The sequence below is a fragment of the Cavia porcellus genome, unplaced genomic scaffold (genome assembly GCF_034190915.1).
Source record: "Cavia porcellus strain 051 isolate PalLab524CR breed Dunkin Hartley unplaced genomic scaffold, mCavPor4.1 scaffold_21, whole genome shotgun sequence".
NCBI classification, from domain to species: Eukaryota; Metazoa; Chordata; class Mammalia; order Rodentia; family Caviidae; genus Cavia; species Cavia porcellus.
The window spans coordinates 8,881,511-8,901,331 of record NW_026947504.1 but is presented as its reverse complement, the minus strand read 5'-3'; the positions used below and the strand labels follow the sequence as shown (position 1 = coordinate 8,901,331).

The 19,821-nt window shown below is 48.0% G+C and overlaps 1 protein-coding gene across 21 annotated transcripts in view; it reads right to left on the bottom strand.

Annotated features, from left to right (window-relative positions):
• The window catches only part of LOC100715635 (protocadherin gamma-C3), a 173,687-nt gene that overhangs the window by 17,721 nt on the left and 136,145 nt on the right, over positions 1 to 19,821 (bottom strand). The window contains exon 1 of one of the 21 annotated variants that reach the window (XM_063232264.1): positions 15,037 to 15,385. The exons of 17 other annotated variants lie outside the window; for them this stretch is intronic. In XM_063232264.1, the coding sequence (XP_063088334.1) occupies positions 15,037 to 15,066 (30 nt within the window). In that variant the 5' untranslated portion in view covers positions 15,067 to 15,385. 3 more of the 21 variants (XM_013140870.3, XM_063232265.1, XM_013140868.3) reach the window with 3 other exon arrangements.

Below are 19,821 nucleotides of genomic sequence, written 5' to 3'. Positions count from 1 at the left end.
CTCTTCCCAGCAGATGCCAACTGTCTCCTGTCCAGCTTTACAAGATCCAAGTGCCAAGCCATTCAAAGCACTCGGAAGTTAGGTTTGGGTTAGTTTAACATTTACTCTGAACTTGAGTAAGTCACTTGACCTCCATGAATTTCAGTTATAAGATGGGGGTTAAGGATCCTCCAGCGATGGTAGTGGGAAGATCAAATAAGATGCTGTGGTTTTCCAGGACAGTATGTGGAGTAATATCTCTCGGTGTTGTTTCAAACTAATCCTGAGTCAGTGAGGGCAGGGTGGGGCACAGATACATTTGCATAAAAGCCCCCAGGGTTGTAGGAACTTGTGCCTTTATTATTGCCCTGACACCTGGCAGAGGCTATGACTTTCCATCTGCCTCAGCAGGAAGGACTTGCCAGCAGTCTCGGATACCTTTTTGTTTTATTTTTAAATGCTGAGGATTGAACCCAGAGTCTCCACATTGAGCTGGTCCCCAGTCCTTCTTGATATTTTTAGTTTGAGACAGAATCTAAGTTACCCAGGTTGGACTCAAACTGGTGATTCTCCTGCCTTGGCCCCCCAGAGTGTCCATACTCTGTATGGTCTCAAATACTTTGGTTACTCCCAAAGCCTGACCCTAGGTCACTGAGCACACTGTGGTCATGACATGCCAAAAGCCTATTTATGTGCATGTAGAATGTGTAACACCCACTTCCTGTGAGAAAGAATTCACTTTCTACAGAGGTCAGGCCTCTGGCTTCAGCACCCTCACTTCCCCGCCCCACCCTGAGCCAAACCAGCTCTGCCTGCCTGTCTGCTCAGCCAAGGCTTCTCGCCTGTTAGAACCCTGCCCTCAGTACTGAGCCCCAGGCCCAGCAGCATCACTGGTCTGAGGGTCACACAATTCTTCTCTCCCTGCACCAAGAAGACCCGGAATCACATTTGTAGTTCAGGAGTCCACACAAGGCTCAGGTCAGCTCAGAGGTGACAGTCTCCACCCTGGGTGCCAGCAGGAGGGTGGGAGGCTTCTGTGCCCACACCAGACCCTGGGCTACTGGGACCTTCAACCCTCACCTGGGCATCACAGTCAACCACCCATGAATGCCTCTGCCATAGGGAGCTGTGAGTGGGTGGGGACAGTCCTGTGACCCTGGCAGTGCCCCAGTGCGCCTGTGTGTTGGCGCAGCTGAGATGAAGGAGCAGGTGCACAGTTTGGGATCCTGGTGTGGCTTGCAGGGAGTGTGCTCCATCAGCCCTGTGCTCAGGTGGGAGCTGTTGAGAGGCAGCTGGGAGTAGTGGGGATAGGGAAGGTTCTGGGAGACTCAGAACTCACAGAGGAACTGAGGAGAAACTAAACCTAAGGACTGGCAGAGAATGCAGAAGCAGGTGCCTTCGAAGCCTCCACCCTGGACCTCATTGAAATCGCTAAAAGTTCACCGGAAGCTCAGGGATCCCCTTTTCTTTTCTGAGCGCCAGGGCGGGAGCAAGGGTCCCATTATACTCTTTGCCCTTTATTACCACCAACTCCCACTGCCAAAGTCCCTAGCTTGCCCTGACCGCTCCTCTGCCTGGACCACTCCGCTGATTCCGCTCCATCAGTCCAAATGCTCCGGTGCATCCGTGGAGCGCAGCCAGCACCCTGAGAAGACAGATGTGAGATCCAGGTCCCTGGGCTGCACCAGTGGCTTCTCCAACACCGCCCCTAGGGGACGCCCTGGCTGGTGCCCAGCCCTCACCTGGTTCCGCTCCCGCAGCGTGTTCGCGCGGGAACGGAAGACCTCTGGCTCCAGCGCCAGAGTCGAGGGCTGCTGCGCGCTGAGCGGCCTGAGGAAGGTGAAGTCACTGCCGTCCGAGGCTGGGGAAAAGCACGTCCTGTAGCAACGGCTCTGGGAGTCCGTGGGCCGCAGCGTCACCTCCATGTACCTGAGCGTGCCATCAGAGCTCACCTGCAGGTTAGGGCTGGACTGCTTATAGAATTCCCGGGAGGGGGAGCTCTGGCGCCTGCAGCACTGCCCCCCATCCCCATCCCCGTCTGCTTGCCCCCGAAGGCACTTAGCTGACAGAAAGGTGAAGGTGACTAAAGACAGGAGACTGACGGTTGCTAGAGCCACAATGAGGTAAAGGGTAAGGTCTGACCGCTCAGGAGGGTTTGTGAGGAAGTCGCTGGATTTGGGCATTTCTTCAGGGTCCTCATTCTCCAGAACCAGCAGCACTGTGGCTGTGGATGACAGTGATGGGTCACCATTGTCCCTCACCAGGACCACCACCTGCTGAGTGTCAGAGTCATCCTCCAGTAAGGCCCGGGCTGTGCGCACCTCACCAGTGTGGGCAGACACAAGGAACAGTTCTGGGGCTGTGGACTGTGGCAACAGTGAGTAAGAAAGCCATGCATTGTGGCCTGCATCAGCATCCACAGCTGTCACCTTGGTGACCAGGGAGCCAGGAGGAGCAGAGCGAGGGAGACGCTGGGGTGTTGAAAACTCCCTGCCTGGCCGTGGGTGCAGCACAGCTGGGGCGTTATCATTCTGGTCAAGGACAAATACATGTAGAGATGTGTTAGCATGTAGTGGGGGAGAGCCAGAGTCTCGGACACCAACCACAATCTGCAGCATCTGCAGCAATTCATAGTCGAAGGTACGCTGGGCGAACACCCTTCCATCCTCAGGGTTGACATACACAAAGGAGGAGGCCGGGGCCCCCTGAATCTGACTGCCCACAATGGAGTAGGTGAGGCGGGCATTGTCCCCAGCATCTGGATCTGAGGCAGCCACAGTGCAGAGAAGGGAGCCTGGAGGCCGGTTTTCTGGAATGTAAGCAGTGTAGAGCTGCTGGGTGAAAAGGGGAGCGTTGTCATTAACATCTGAAATGTTGACCCTGATGGTAAGACGCGTGTGCAGGGGAGGTGAGCCGGCATCGCTGGCCAGCAGCTCGAGGACATAGTGGGGCATAGCCTCTCGGTCCAAGGGCCGGCTGGTTAGCAGAGAGTAGTGGTTCTCAGAAGGCTTAATTTGAAATGGCAGTTCAGGCAAGATAACCAGGCTCACTTGACCATTTCTGCCTGAGTCTCGGTCCCGCACATTAATCAACCCCACTACTGTGCCCACTGGTATATTCTCTGGAACAGGGTTGACTAAGGAGGCCAGCAGCACCTCAGGAGCATTGTCATTGGCATCTCCTATGTCCACCTGAATCACACAGTGGCCTTCCATGGCTGGCTGTCCTTGATCTCTGGCTTTTGCATGAATTTCATAGAAATCTGATTCCTCAAAGTCTACGGGACCCAACACATGGATTGCTCCACTGCTGGGGTCCAGGCCAAAGAGATTCCGCACTGCCTCAGATGTATGGTCTCCAAAAGAATAGTCCAGTTGGCCATTGGTGCCTTCATCTGGATCTGTGGCATTGAGGCGGAGCAGCAGTGTGCCTATGGGTGCGTTCTCTGGGAGTCCCACACGTAGAGCTGAGGACTGGAAGGTTGGAGCGTTGTCATTGATGTCCAGCACAATGATGGAGATAAGGCTGGTCCCTGAGCGGGCTGGGGTGCCCCCATCCATGGCCGTAAGCACCAGCTGATGTTTCGCCTGAGTTTCACGATCCAGCTGCTGCTCTAGCACCAGCTCTGGGAACAGCTTCCCATCTTTTAGGGTCTTCACATTCAGAGAAAAGTGGGTGCTGGGGCTCAGAGTGTACAAGCTCACAGTATTGGTGCCCACGTCCGGATCTTGGGCACTGTCCAGTGGGAATCGTGCCCCAGGTGCTGCTGATTCTGAGATGCGCATCTCCCGCTCAGGAGTGGCAAAGCTAGGAGAGTTGTCATTGAGATCCAGGATCTCTACCTCCACACGGATGAGCTCCAGGGGGTGTTCAGTCACCACCTGCACTGGCAGCAGGCAGCTGGTGCTGGCTCCACAAAGGGTCTCTCGGTCAATCTTTTGATTCACTGCTAGAGCACCACTCATTAAGCTCAGGGAAAAATAACGCCCATTCTCCTCAGAACCCAACCTCAGATGGCGGCTCAGCAGATCTGTCACCTTTAAGCCCAGATCTTGAACAACATTCCCCACCAGCGTCCCCGGCTCAGACTCTTCCACCACTGTGTAACGAAGCTGCCCAGATACCCAGCCCCAGCAGCACAAGGACAACATGCACAGCACTTGCCATTTCCCAGGGAGCTGTGGGGGTGTCTTGAGCCCCATGACCCAGAAGTCCCTTCCTGGAGAGTAACTGTGTGCTGTTCTGTCTCCAGCGTGGACCCAGGGCTTGGAATGCAGCAGCTAAAATCACTTATGCCTCCTTTCAGCCTCTTAAAAACTGCTCCGAGGTTTGCCTGCCTGCAGCAGTTCTTAGTCACCAAATGGCGGGGGTGGGTGGGGGGAAGGGGAGCTAAATGTGAGTGGAGCTGGGGAGCTGGAGGAGAAGAGGCGGGCAGGAAGAGCAGATCCCCCACCTTGGCTCTGAGTTTGATTGGCCAAAAAGTCTGTCTGCTTGCAACCAATTATAAAGTCGCCTCAGCCCTGGAAACCTTGGGAACGGGCATTGCAAATCTGTGTCACAGAAGTCTGTTACCTCCCCACTCATTTCGTGCTGCAGGTTGATTCAGCCCCCTTGGCAGCAAAGTTTGACAGCTCAGATGGTGTTCAACAGGGAAGACAAAGTGATACAAAACTACTCAGTGTTCCGTCCCAGCAACTTCCTGCATGACTTCAGAAGCTTCTACTACTTTGCTTGGACCAACAAAACTTCTTCCTTCTTGGAGAGGCAAAGCCCATGTGTTTCCTCTTTCCCCACCCCCACTGTGCCAGATGCTGCTGGGGTAAGAAAAAAGATTTGTTAGGACCCTCTAAAGTCTTGCTCTGAGACTGAAGCAATGCTTTGAGGAAAATCTCAGTGTCTGCTGATGATTACAAGTCTTAGCTTTTCTGAGATCCCTGACTCAGGATGTAGAATGAGTGTCAGCTTGTGGGGAAGGAAACATTTATGAAGCTGATCTAGGACACCTAGGAAGGTGGCGAGGCATGGCCTCTAAACTTTATGGTCTCACCACATTCAGGAGAGCTTCAGTCTCCTGAATGTACAGTGGATGCCTCTCCACATTCACTCAGAGTGGATGTCTTTGAGTTCCTTAACTGTAAGTCAGTTTTCTGACATCATGATTTCACTCACAAATCCCAGCAGGCATTGGATCCACAGTCCTAAAGACATGGACAAGACTTCTATTCTTACCTTTATTTATACCTCTCTACTCCCTCGGCTTGCTCTCTAGTATTCTTTGTTTTCTGTTGTGTTTCAAAGTAGAGACACCTTTTTCCTACTAGATCAGAGAGTACTCAGTTCTACAAGGCAGATTTCAGGCTCTTCTCAATCCAATGGGAAACTGAAATCCCCAGACTCTGACTCCTTCATTGAGGAGGAGCAGAGGAAGCAGCCCCGGGTTTAGGTGATTACGTGGCTCATCCCACCCTGTGCACTCCAGGGTTCTATGCTCCTGCATCCCACCAGCATTCCTCCCTGACTGCCTGGTTCTTGACCATCAATTACTTTCATTCCTTATGCTCAACAATGGGCATGACCCACCCCCAAGTGGTAACCTGTTACAACTTTCTGATTAACTCACAAAACTTTTAAAACACAGCATCTTATCACATAGTTACTATTCACAAAGACAGTGACATCACTATGAGCTTTTACAAGCAGTCCAGTACTTTCTGGGACGTGGCCCAGCCATCTACCTAAATCAGAACAACACTCAAGCATCTGCTGAGCCTGCAAAGGTCTCACCTCTAGCCCATAGAGAAGATCAGAGGGTGGACAGCTTGGGCGAACAGGCTCCCCTGCCATAGGTGCACTGGGTGACTTCACCATCATGAAGCTATCACTCCGAGTGGGTGCAGAAGCCAAGGGTGTACAGCCATGAGAGTGGCCTCCCACATCAACAAACTTGATAGGATCATCTGACCCTAGTTGGATTCGGAGGATCCCATTGGAAGGAGGAAGTCCCTCCCTCCTCCGAGATCTGGTGAGACAGGCACAGGTGCCAGCAGGAAAGCATGTCACCCCACAGGCAGCTCCACGAAGACACTTGGAGAGTAGTGCCACAAATGAGCCAAAGGACACAAAACAAATTGCCACAAGAGACATAGCCAAGTATAGAGTCAGACGGGATTCTCCTTCCCTGGGAGCTGAAGATTCTCGAAGATCTGGGACAACTGGATGAGTGTCTTCCTCTAAGGACACTAGGAGGGTAACAGAGGTAGAGAGTGGTGGGCTACCACTATCCTTCACCACAATGACCAGCTTCTGTGGTGGAAGATCAGCTGGGATGGGAACAGCTGTCCGTACCTCCCCAGCATAGCGAGAGACTGCAAACAGGCTGGGATCTGGGGCCTCCAGGAGCTGGTAAGAAACCCAAGCATTGTAGCCTGAATCCAAGTCCACAGCAGTCACCTTTGTGACTAGGTGGCCAGCACCAACTGATGGAGGCAGTGCTTGAGGGCATAAGGAACCAGGCCTGGCCCTAGGGCGGAGCACAGCTGGGGCATTGTCATTGAGGTCCAGCACAAATAGACGAACTGTCACAGTGCTGCTAAGGGGTGGGTTGCCTCTGTCCCGGGCCTGCACCTCAAACTGCAGAGTCTGGGTTTGCTCATAATCAAAGGATCGAGTAGCATGAACAGCTCCTGTCTGTGGGTTCAGAGAGATGAATGAGGAAGCTGACACATCTCGATTTCTGGGCTCTAAGAGAGAATAAGAGATAAGTGCATTCAAGCCAGAGTCAGGGTCAGAGGCTGCAAGGGAGCAAAGCAGGTCCCCTGGGCGATTGTTCTCAGGAACAAACACCTCATGTGACCTCTGGAAGAAAGAGGGTGGATTATCATTCACATCAGAAATATTGAGGAAAATGGTCCTGTGAGTACTCAGAGGAGGGTTCCCAGCATCAGAAGCAGTGACCATGATGTCATAACTAGATTTAGTCTCTCGATCCAAGGGCCCAGCAGTCACCAGGGAAAATTGGTTCCTGAAAGCAGACTTGAGGGCAAATGGCAAGTGGTCAGGAATCCGAAGGCTCACATCTCCATTTGACCCAGAGTCAGGGTCCTGCACACTGATAAGTGCCACCACAGTGCCAGGTTCTGCGCTCTCCGGGAGAGTTCCAAGCTCTGAGGTCACCGTGATGTGGGGGGCGTTGTCATTTACATCCAGCAGATCCACCCGAAGGCTGCAATGTTGCTCCATAGCTGGAGAACCCCCATCGCGAGCTCGCACATCAAATTCATAGTAATTCTCACTCTCAAAATCTAGGGGCCCTTGAAGGGTAAGCTTTCCAGTGGTGGGATGCAGGCTAAAGAGGTTTCTCACACGGTCAGGGGTGTGACCACTGAAAGAAAAGGTGACGTTACCACTCGGACCCAGGTCCGGGTCAGAGGCATTGAGCTGGATGAGCACCATCCCAGCAGGCGCGCTCTCCAACACACTAATCCTGTAGCTGGCTTGCTGGAAGGCTGGGGCGTTGTCATTTACGTCCAGTACTGATACCCGGAGCTCTGCAGTGCCAGATCTCGGGGGGTTCCCTCCATCCACAGCGGTTAGCACCAGGCGGTAGTCCGACTGCTTCTCCCGATCCAAAGGCTTCTCCAGGAGCAGCTCTGGGACGAGGCTGCCGTCGCTTCGCTTCTTGACATCCAGGGCAAAGTGTTCATTGGAGCTCAGTCTGTAGCTGCTAATGGAATTGCTCCCCACATCTGCATCCTGAGCCTTTTCCAAGGGGAAACGCTGTCCTGGCGGAGCTGCCTCTCCGATTTCCAAGTCCAGCTGCTGCCGCGGAAATCGGGGGGCGTGATCGTTCACATCTACAATCTCTACCTCGGCGCGGTACATTTCCAAAGGCCCTTCGGTTACAAACTCCAGGGGCACGATACAGCTGGCACTAAGCCCACACAGTGCCTCCCGATCGATTGGATTCTTGATGAGCAGGGCTCCGCTGTCCAAATCCACACGAAAGTGTCTTTGGTTCACCTCTCCAGCGACCTGCAGCCTACGAGCTGACAGACTCTCTGTATCCAGCAGGAAATCTTGGGCGACATTCCCTACAAAAGTCCCTTCCTGTGACTCCTCTGGGACTGGGTAGCGGATCTGCCCACAAACGTAACCCAGGTGGCAAGAGAGGAACAAAAGGGTAGCCCCCCGCCAGACTGCCACCCAGCTTCTCACCTTGCGGAGCATTGCTGCAGCCCGCTAACTCGCTATTTGGTCCTGAGAAGCAGAAGCAGCCGACCCGCCCCAAACAGCCACAGCAGCTGGAGACACCTATCTCCCTTTCCCCCGCCAGCTCTGGCGCGGCTGGGCCGGCGCCGCAAGGGTTACGCGCCGTTTTTTGCTGGTGGCGGGGTAGATTTGTCTGCCTTTCATAACCCGATTGGCAGACAGCGGCTCCTGGGCTCAGCCAATAGGCTGAGCAGAGAACGTCCCAATAGCAGCGGGGTTAATGCGTCGCAGAATTGGTAAGGAAAAAAAAAAAAAAAAAACCAAAATAATAAAATAAAATAAACCCCAACCTATCGTCACCATCCTACGGCTCAACGGCATTTCTTTCCACGAATCATTACCTCTGTGGAGAGGCAGACTACATTTTTTTTTTCCTTACACATCAACCCACCCCGCCCCTTTTCGGCGGGGAAAATAGCGACAGCCCAAGCCCTAGCAACCTGCAGCCCCGGGAGCGCGCAGCCATTCGAGACTGGTCACTTTGCTCAAGCCAATGTTGTCATGAACCAATATTCTAAACGAGTAGACTTTGTGTGTTTGACTGTACGTATTTAAGCAACCGCGAATAAGAAATACTGCCATACACTAAAAAATTGCCCCTCCGCGGATTATTCAGAAGCTTATCTATTTCTGCAAAAAAGCCTTCCACATGGATGTAGCCCGTTAAATTTATGCAGCGCACATTTTCATTGTAACAGAAGGCACAACAAAAGCAGCCCTCTATTATTCAGACATTTGCTAGTGATACACTAAATTACTATTCACTGACTTCAAGAACAGAGAGGAAGCAGGGTGGTGGAAACCAGAATAGAAAGAGGTCCAAATCTGTAAGAATCAGTGTGTCTGGGAGGTGCCAAGGACTAGATCTCATTACCTGGCAGAATGCTAATGTTCACAGAGTTAACAGCCTTCTTGAATAAGATTAGGATCAGCTACCAACAGCATTGTGCCTACAAATCCTCTTTATTTGACACCGCGGTATTCTTGATATGTTGTTAATTACCAACAGAGACCATTTCAAAAGAGCCAGCTTTCACTTAGCCCCAGGGGACGCCTTAGCTGGAGACCTGACCTCACCCCACCCCCACCGTTATCCAGACATCTTGGCAGCCGGCTGCTATCTTGCACGAGCACAGAGACAGCACAGTGTATACAATAGGTAACTGCGTGCTGTAATCTGAGTAGCAACCACACCAGAACACAGAGAAAGAGAAAAATCCAGGCTGATCTGGACATGAGATGTTAATTCATCTAAATTCTTACCTAGGTTACCACTGTTTGCCAAAAAACCAGCAGTGGTGTTCTTACCCTCCCCCAGTTTTTCCTAAATCTTGAATTTCAGGAATATTGTTTTGAGTGTGGTGAAGCAACTAATATTCTAGTCTCAGAAGGAGGGACTTAGCATCCTGTGTTTTTAAAAACATAAACCAAACAACTTGCCCCAAGACTCTCAAACCCTAAACTTTTTGCCATGGAAATGATGGAGGTGGAAATCAGCCCGCCTACCAAGAGGCTCATGTCAATATTTATTATCTTAGTGAACTGTGTCATCATTCACCCAGCTGCCCGAGTCAGAATCCCAGGGTGTCATCCTGACTCATCCCCGTCCCTCACTCCCTATATCATGTCAATCAAGAGGTCCTGTTGATTTTATTGTGGTACCCTCCCTTCACGTGCACTATCACTGTGCCGGGTCAAGCATTTATCAATCTTCTTAAATTTTGCAATAGCTTTCTAAACTGTTTGCTGTCTTGAATGACAAAGTCCCCAATCCATTTTACTAGTGGCGGCCAGAATAATCTTTCTACAGCAAATGAAAATATTCTGATGTCAGCTCAAAATTCTGCAATGACTAATATACATATGGCATAACATACAAATCCCCTGGCATGGTGTAAAGGCAATTTACACCACGGATCTAACTCCTACCTACTTGCATTTGTAAAGACTATTTTACACATACACTATAAGGTTCAGCAATAATGAAACAGCCTTATCCCTTTGCATGGGATTTCTTTCCTTGCCCCTTTACTATCTGACAAGCAACCCCTCAACCTTTAACTCTTAGCTCCAGCACGAGTACCCCTCAATGATGTCTTACTGGTTTCCCTAGGCTGGCTCAGGTATTTCTTCTCTTTTGTGCCCACTGCTTTTGCATAATGCACATCTCATTATCTCTTTGCATGTCTGTCTTCTATGGTACTTTGTGTATCTTAAGGGCAGCATGGGGTCTTTTCATCTTTCATAGTGTCCAGCACATAGGATGCCAATAAATGATATATATTGATATTATCATTTATTAGAGCAATCAAAATTTATTAAATATTTGCGAAGTAAGTATTACCTTTATTTTGTAGGTGAGAAAACTTCAGAGAGGTTAATAAACTTGCCTAAACCTAGACAACTATCTGCAGCACCACACTTACATTTGCAAGTTCACACTAAAACAAGCAAGTATGGTATACTTTACTAGACTTAGAACACCATAAAGCCTTCATTTTACATAACTTTTTCTTGATGTTTTCATGCCAAATGTGTGATTCTTCCTTCTCTAGATTTTTTAACAGCTTTCTTGAGATATAATTAACATAATGTACAATTCACCTATTTAAAGTGGATTTTAGTATATTTATGCATACTTAACTGATGTAATTACCTCCACAACCTAATCATAAAACTTTTTGTCACACCAAAAAGAAATCCAATTTCTACTGCCCAACTCTAGATTTGGGGGAGGGGAAGTTGAGACAAGGTCTCATTCTGTAATCCAGGCTGGCCTTGAACTTGAGCCAATCCTTCTGCATCAGCCTCTTGAGTGCTGGAATTGCAGGTGTACACACCATGCTGGGTTACCCAGCTCTAGAGTTTGAAAAGCAAATTACCCAGAGTTTGAAAATCAAATTACCTAGTTAGGAAGATCTTCTCTTTAGGTGAGACTGAAGTTCCATTTTATGTCCTCCCTACAATGCTCTGCTAGAGTTATTTTGTGTAATACTCTGATGTTGGGAAATGACATTATAGTATATTTTAAATTTGGGCTTGGCCCAAGAAGATTAGCTCTTGGTACTGTGTACACAGTATGGCACTTTGCTTCACAAATATGCTAAATGAAGAGCTGGTAAGTTCTAGCACAGTGTTAGAAAACTGTTGATGCCTGAGATCCCCCAAGAAATTGTGCTTTAAATGTGCATTTGAATTTGCTCATTTCCAAGGTGTGCTTAGGATTCTGACTGGGTGAATAACTACTTAAATAATAGTAATCACTAATAATTTTAGCAGTTATTATATACTAGACACTATACCAATCATCTTATGTACAATATATTCTGTATTACTATTATAAAATCCATAGTATACCCTTTTTGCAAAGGAGAAAGGCTTAAAAAGGAGATTAACTTGGTAAGGTAGGTGGCAGAGCCTCATTTGTATAACTGGTAAATCCAAGATTTGATACCAATAGTGTACTTAGTAACAAAGTAACAGTGGTTCTCCTATAATTGAGAGTATGTGTAGGTTTCTCTCCAACACAAAGGCCCTGTGGTTACCAGCTTGCTATCATGAATAAATTAATTCTTTACTTTGCTAAGGAAAGAGATTTATCTACCTTTTGCATTATATGCTAAGAGAAATAATGCTGGAAGATCAAGAATAACATTAGAGGCACATTTGTGTGTTATGTTCTTGGGTTGGCTACATTTATTTTCAAAATAAATTATTACTTTTTATAATTAAGGGGGTTGTCTTTGAGTTTGGGGATTATAGTTTCATTTTTTTGTTTTTCTGTATTTTTCAAATTTTCTACAATGCTCATGCATTACTATAAAAACAATTAATATTTGGTAACTAATGGGCCATTATTTTCAGCAGTGTGCTCCAAATATATTTTTAAAATGTTAGAATTTTATTTCCTTGCTAGGAAATTATTTGAGATCAAGAAATAGGATTTGTTAAGGAAAGTCATAAAAAAAACCCATTAACTTTAAAGTAGATGGGAAAATCATTGGAAAGGTAGTTTAAAGAGGTAGCTTTCAATGATCCTAGCAGCTGCCACTGGTTAGAGGTACCCAGTGGATTGTTTGCCACAGTGATACGAAGCTAAGCTCCGAGCACTGAGATCTTGGGTTACCGTTCAAGTACCCCCACAGCAAGACATAATAGATGCGGTGGTGAATGAGTGCTGAAGGTGGGAACTGGGGTCACAGGTGAGTCAATGCGACCACAAAGCACACTCTAGTGGGCCACTAAGTTTGATCTAGAAAGGACCAGGTAAAATTGTGGACTCATGATCAGATCAATATCTTCCTCATTAAAGAACAGCTCCATACTTTCCGGAACAGGGTGCAGCAATGAATAAGCACTAGACATTTCAGGATGCCTGCTAACCCTTACCTGTCCGGGAGGGGCGCTCTCCGCACCCAACACTTGCCTATAGAACACCGGATCGCAGCTCCTCAGCGTGTTCTGGCGGCTGGCCAGTGGGCTAGCGGCGCCGGGTTTCTTCAGCAGCGGGTCGCTGCGGCGCGAGTCCGTGGTGAGGTACACCTGATGGTAAAGGTGCGGTGACATCAGGCCCCCCCGCACGGCGTCTGCGTGCAGAGAGGGCCCCGGTGTTCTGTACAAAGAGCTCACCGGGGCTCGGTATAGGTCCCTTGATTGCTTCCACTTGTAAACTTTGAATATGATCACTCCCAACACTGTGGTTGCAAACCCCACAGAAACCAGGATTAAAGAAAGAAGTAGATAAAAGGTGAGATTTTTATTCTGCTCCCGGGAATCAGAGCCAGAGGGGAACTCAGCCCGGGCTTCCGGAGATTCCTCGGTTACAGATACAGTTAGGGTAGCGGTGGTGGACAAAGATGGTTCCCCATTGTCTCTGATCAAGACTGTGAGAGTCTGCCTGGGCGAATCTGTGTCCTGGACTGGGCGAGCAGTGCTGATTTGACCTGTGTGAAGCCCCACGGCAAAAAGGCTGTGGTTGTGAGCTTCCAGGAGGCTGTAGAAGAGCCAGGCGTTGTGTCCTGCATCTGCATCCCAACCTACCACCCGCGAGACCACGTGGCCTGCAGCGGTACCTCGAGGCAGCATCTCCACGGAAGTCTGGCCAGGCCGTGGGTACAGGACTTGAGGGGCATTGTCATTGCGGTCAGTGACAAATATGTTCACACTGATGTTGGTGGCCAGGACGGGGGTGCCCCCGTCACTGACATGAGCTGTTAATTCGAACTCCCTCCGATCTTCATAGTCCAGGGCCACTAAAGATGACAAGACGCCACTGTCACGATTTATGGTGAAATAGCGACCTACTAGCCCGGTTTCAACTCCTGGTTCCCAGAGAAAGAACGAAAGGCGGGCATTCTGCGGGGCATCTGGATCCCAGACACTTAGGTTTAGTATGGGAACCCCAGGGAGGTTATTTTCCTCCACGTAAACGTCATAGGAAGACTGGGAAGACTGCGGAGGGTTGTCGTTGATGTCAGACACTTGGACCCGCACTGTGGTAAGGGCTGAGAGAGAAGGCGACCCTGCGTCTCGAGCGGTGATGCTGAGGTTGTATTCTGGCACGGTCTCCCGGTCCAGGACTTCACTGGTTTTCAGAGTGAAGTAATTCTTGAGGGAAGAAGTAAGGGTGAAGGGGAGACCCGGCGGGACCTCACAGGTCACGAGCCCGTTCTCACCAGCATCCAGATCCGTCACACTGAGAAGCGCGATGACAGTCCCCAGAGGGGCATCCTCGGGGACCGGGGTGTACACGGATGTTACCGCGATTTCCGGGGCATTGTCATTCACGTCCACAACCTCCACCAATACTTTGCAATGTGCTCCTTCGGGATTGGAGCCCTTGTCTTTGGCCTGGATGTAAATCTCGTGGAGTTTTGTGTCTTCAAAGTCCAGGCGACCTTTGATCGTCAGGACCCCCGTTACTAGGTCTAAGGCGAATAATTCTCGCACGCCAGCGCGGTTGTGGCTGCCGAAGGAGTAGACGATTTCTCCGTTGGGGCCTTCATCCAGATCTGTCGCAACAACTTGCGCCACGCGAGTGCCGGGGGGTGCATCCTCCAAGACGCGCGCCCGGTACAAGGACTGGTTGAAGGCGGGCGCATTGTCATTCGCGTCCAGCACGGTGATGCGAATAGGCAGACTTGCGGAACGAGCCGGGGTCCCTCCGTCCAACGCGGTCAGCACTAGCTGGAGACTCTGCTCTCGTTCCCGATCCAGGGCCCGTTCCAACACCAGCTCTGCGTACTTTGTGCTGTCTTCCCGCGTCTGCACGCGGAGCGCAAAGTACTCGTTATGGCTCAGCTCGTAGGTTTGTAAAGAGTTGCTTCCCACATCGGGATCGTGCGCGCTCTCGAGCGGAAAGCGCGTCCCTGGCGCCATGGCCTCGCTAATCTCCAATTTCATTTCCCCGGTGGGGAAAGCGGGATTATTGTCGTTGATGTCCTGGATCACCACTTCCGCGCTGAACAGCTCCAGCGGGTTCTCCACCACCAACTCCAGAGTTACGGTGCAGGAGGGCAGGGTCCCACACAGCTCCTCTCGATCCAGACGATCGTTTACGAACATCTCTCCGGTCTCCCAGTTCACCTCAAAGAACCTACGGCTGGCTCCGGACACCACACGGAGCCTGCGGGCCGACAGGCTGCCAAGATCCAAATCAAGGTCCGCGACCACGTTACCCACAATGAACCCCTTCTCTCTTTCCTCCAGGATCTCATAGTGAATGACGGTGGAAGCCTTGTTCAAGGCACCGAGCAGAAGCAAAACTCCCACCACTCTCCCGGTGCTTACCAGTCCGCCCCTCCAGGCCTCTGGGACCATCTCACACAAAGCAGCTCCTCTTGGCGGGGTCCAGATCGTCCCGGTGATGCCGCGGAGAAACTTTCAGCGGGTTAGCGCTTGGGCGCTGAGCGCCGAGTCGGACATGGCTCTCCGGGTGCCTCTGATTTGCTCGCAGGCTGTTCAGTCTCTGCCTCATCCCGGGGCGCCGAAAGGGGACGGGCCGGGGCCAGATCTCCAGCGTCTTCATTGGCCGACAGCGGCACACAGAGTCCCAGCCAATAACTGCACGAAGAATGCGCTAGCGCCCAATTTTCCAGCTGGACACGCGCTAGCGCCGCGAACTTACTTTTCCTTTGGCCCTTTGCCAGAGTTTCCGGCCAAAGCGCGCCTCCAGGACCGCACGGAGAAACCTACCTCCGCCCGGAAGGCGACTGCGGGCGGTGCGGCCGGCTGTCGACAGTCTCCAAGCCATATCAGGGCCCCCTACACACTTAAATCGCTTTCTTTGATCACAAGGATGGGGATCAGGCCAAAGCAGAAAGACACAACGGTGTCTGGAAAAATGCCAACAAGTCAGGTTTGTCGGAGGACAGCAAGTTGTAAGGAGAAATTAGTACGACGTCGATCTTTGCAGTTTTCTGAGCTGGGAGTGCAGCGCATTGGCAGGCGCTCTAGCCCAGTGGTCACGAGGCTCTGGGTTCGACCTCGGCCCCCCTCCCTCCGATTTTATCTGTCATTTCCTCAGCAGAGCAAATCAGCAGGAGCTATTGTCTGTTTGCTTAATCCTGTCTTACAAAGTTTTTGAAAATAAAATTCAGGGTTTCTTTCCTCTAAAACTGGCTGTCTTTGCTCAGTTTTCATATAAGAACCTGAGAGCACTGTGAAAATTTTTTCCTCCCAATTGATTAGAACATAATTTTTCAAATGTTTTCCTTTATATAATCACCTTTTCTCTGAAACCTTAGGCTTTATGCAAGAAAGCATAAAGCATATTATGCAAGAAAGCATAAAGAAATTCTTTATGCTAATAAAGAATAACACTCCCCCCTCTTTAAATAAACAAGAAAACGATTTCCATGATAGCAGCAAAGTTACAGTAACTTCTTAGAGAAATATAAAGCCATAACCAAGGAATAAAAAGCCTTGATTTTTCTGCATTAAGGGTTGTAATCACCAACCAAACAGCAACGATTAGGATAATAAGAGTAAAGTGCTGTTATTCCAGCACTGGGAAGGCTGAGGCAGGAGGCTCACTGCAAGTTTGAGGCCAGCCTGGGCTACACAGTGAGTTCCAGACAAGCCTGAACTGCATAGTGAGACCCTGCTCAACAAAACAAAACAACCAGTAAGGCATGAAATGAATTGAGTTGTATGTCTCAGACAAAAAATTAACCTTTAAATGTTCCTGGATTTATGTTCTAGTAAATGAATAAGACACATAAAGTGCTTGATGCAGAGTAAATCTCAATTAGTGGTGCATACCTCCCCATTAGATACCATAGAATTTTAGTGCGTCAAGCTCTTCCTGTATAGCTGCCCTGGACATTGCTTTGTATATAATACTTTTCTTTCCTTTCTTTTTTTTTTTGAGACACTCACTAGGTAGTTCAGGCTGGCCTTGAACTTATGGTAGCTCAGGTTGGCCTCAAACTTACGTGGGTCTTCCTGCCTTAGGTTCCCAAATGCTGGAATTATGGGGGTACACCACCATGTCTGGCTTGTTTGTAGCACTTTCTGAACTTAATTTTAAACATAGGGGTGAAAGGAAGCACGCAAGAAAGTGAACATATAGGATGTCTGTGGATGAGGCAAAAGGTCATATGCATCCATGTCCTTAACACTTTAATTCACCTCTTAAGCGCTTCAGTTTTAAATGTTTAAGTTGCTATTTGGCCAAACTAGAATTTAGAACACAGGTCCAGTCACTTGCTATTCGAGGTGTTAGAACCAACAGCAAAGGCATTGGGAACTTGTTAGAAATGAAAACACCTTTTATTTTAAGTCTACTCTACTAGAATTTGCATTTTAATAAAATACTTGGGTGATTTGGAAACACATTACACTTTTTTTTTTTAACTGAGACCATTCAGGGCAGATGGAAACACATTACACTTTAAGAAGCATTAATCTAATGAGTTATTCATAGACATACTAATTCACTGATTGTTTTCTATTTCCCATCGATTCATAATCTGGTTTGTGAAAAACAACTTTAAAAATTTATGTTGTCCTCCCATTAATAATGAAGCCCATAGTTTTTGTAAGTCTTTTACATAAACTAGCAGGAACCTCTGGGATTCACTCTCAATAGTAGCTAAGGTGAACTTTAAAAATTTTAACTAGATCATATAATTCTCCAGCTGTTTCTCAGTACCATACATTGCTGCTTTAGGAATGAAATGCCAAGTCCTTTGCGGCTTACCTGAGGCTTCAGGCCTTCTTCCCTCTCACCGTATTCAGTTTCACAGCTTTCAGTGTGGTCCAAAGCCCAGCCCTTTGGGCCTCAGGGCCTTCCCCCAAGCTGTTTTTTCCTAGGAAAGCTTCTTTCCCCTCTTTCTCTTTGTCTTGCTAATTCCACAGGAGTTTCTCAAGTCTCATCTTAACTATTATTTCCTAACAGAGGTTTTCTATTAGGCCTCAGTTAAAAGCAAGATTTTTTGTTATATTTTCTCAGAGTTCTTTATTCTTAATCAATTCAGCAAAATTTAAAAATTCTTTTTGTGGTACTGGAGATCAAACCCAGGGCCTTTGCATGAAGCTAGCCTTCTTTCGTATTTTAAATTTTAAGACAGACTTCACTAAGTCACCAAACTGCCCAGCCCAGGCTGGGCTCAAACTTGCCATTCTCCTCCTGCCTCAGTCTCCTAGAGTGCTGGAATTATATATATGTGCCACCACATCTGGCTACAATGTGAGAATTCATAATTCTTTTTGTTTAAGCATAATGTCTGCTCTCTCTCTCTCTCTCTCTCTCTCTCTCTCTCACACACACACACACACATACACACACACACACATACACACACACACTCTGGGAGGACAGAGACCATGGCATCTAGATGGTGACTTGTATCTTCACTAAGCACTGAGGACTGAGCTCACTGCCTATGATGTCCCAGTGATTATAGATGCTAACTGAATAGTAACCATAACATGTATGCATGTATGCTGTATATGTGCACTCATTTGTGTGTGTGTGTATCCATTCTCCTTGGGAGTAAACATTTTTGGAAGATATATTCGTTGTTTGCTTTTGGTGCTGGGATTGCGCCCTGGGCCTCCCACATGCTAAGCAAGTGTGCTTCCCTCTGAGCTGTGCACCTAACTTCCCAACTTTTTATTTTTAACTTGTTTGTCTATAAAAAAGGATTAATAACAGTATTCACTGATACTATCACAGGCACCTCATTTTTTAAAATGCATAATAGCTTCATATATAGCATACAATGCACCTATACAATTTGAAGGTTTTTACTAAATTTATATATTCATGTAAGCAACCTTCCAAATCAATATTCTAGTTTTAGAATACTCCCATTCCCCCTAAAAATTCCCTCCTCCCTATTCTTCTCTTCTGCCTCAGGCAAAATCACTGATACACTTTCTATGTAATTTTGTCTTACCTTCTTTTCATTTCTTTCATGGGGCTTGGGATTGAACCCAGGGCCTGATGCAGGCTATGTACGCCAGGCAAGCACTCCATATCTCGCTGCAACTCAGTCCTGTGATTTTGCCTTTTATAGAAATTTTGTTACAAAGAAATTTATAGACCCCACTGCACTGTGCTGAGCTCCACAGAGACAGGCACTGGGTGACTGTGTGCTTGAGTAAGGAAGAGTAATTAAACACGGTCAAAGGAGATCCTAAGAAGCCAAGAAGAAAATGTCCTCATGTTCACTTTTTGTGCAAATTTACCAAGAGAGTACAAGAAGCAGCACTCAGATGCTTAAGTCAACTTCACAGAGCTAAGAAGTGCTCAGAGAGTGGAAGCCACAACTGTTAAGGAGAGAGGAAAATCTGAAAACATAGCAAAAGTAGACAAGGCTCATGATGGACAAAAATCTACTTCCCTCCTAACGGGAAATCAAAGTGAAATTCAAGGATCCCAACACATCAAGAGACACTTTTTTGGTCTTTTTCTGTTGTTGTTCTGTTCTGAGTATCACCCCCAAATCAGTAGAGAACATCCTGACCTTTCCATTGGCAATGTCTCAAAGAAACTGGATGAGAGGTAGAATAAATGGCTGCACATGACAAGCAGCTGTATAGAAAGAAAGCTGCAAAACTGAAGGAAATATATGACAAAGGTATTGCTACACACTGAGCTAAAGCCTAATGCAGAAAAAAAAAAGAGTTAAGGCTGAAAACAGGAAGAAAATGAAGGAGGAAGAAAAGAAAGATGAAGTTGATGAATAAGTTGGTTCATCTTTTTAAAATGACTTCTCCTTTTCTTTTATACCCCCTACACACAACCAACTCCTTTTAAAGAAAATGCTTGAAATGTAAAGCTGTGTAAAAGTTGCTTGTAAATTATGCAGTTTCTTTTTCTGTATTTAACACAATACTGGGTGTGTCTTTCAATATTACTCTAATATTATTTTCAATAACCACTAAACTGCATGGCACAGCATGGAAATTTAAAGCAGGTTCTACTCAGTGAACAGTAAAAATTAGTGTAATAAGAGGAAGGTAGTTTTTTTTATCTTCAGTTGTTCCCGATGTAGCTCAGATGAAATAATTGTTTTGTTAACTAAATACCACTTTGTAATTGCAGAGAAGATCGCTGCTATTCTG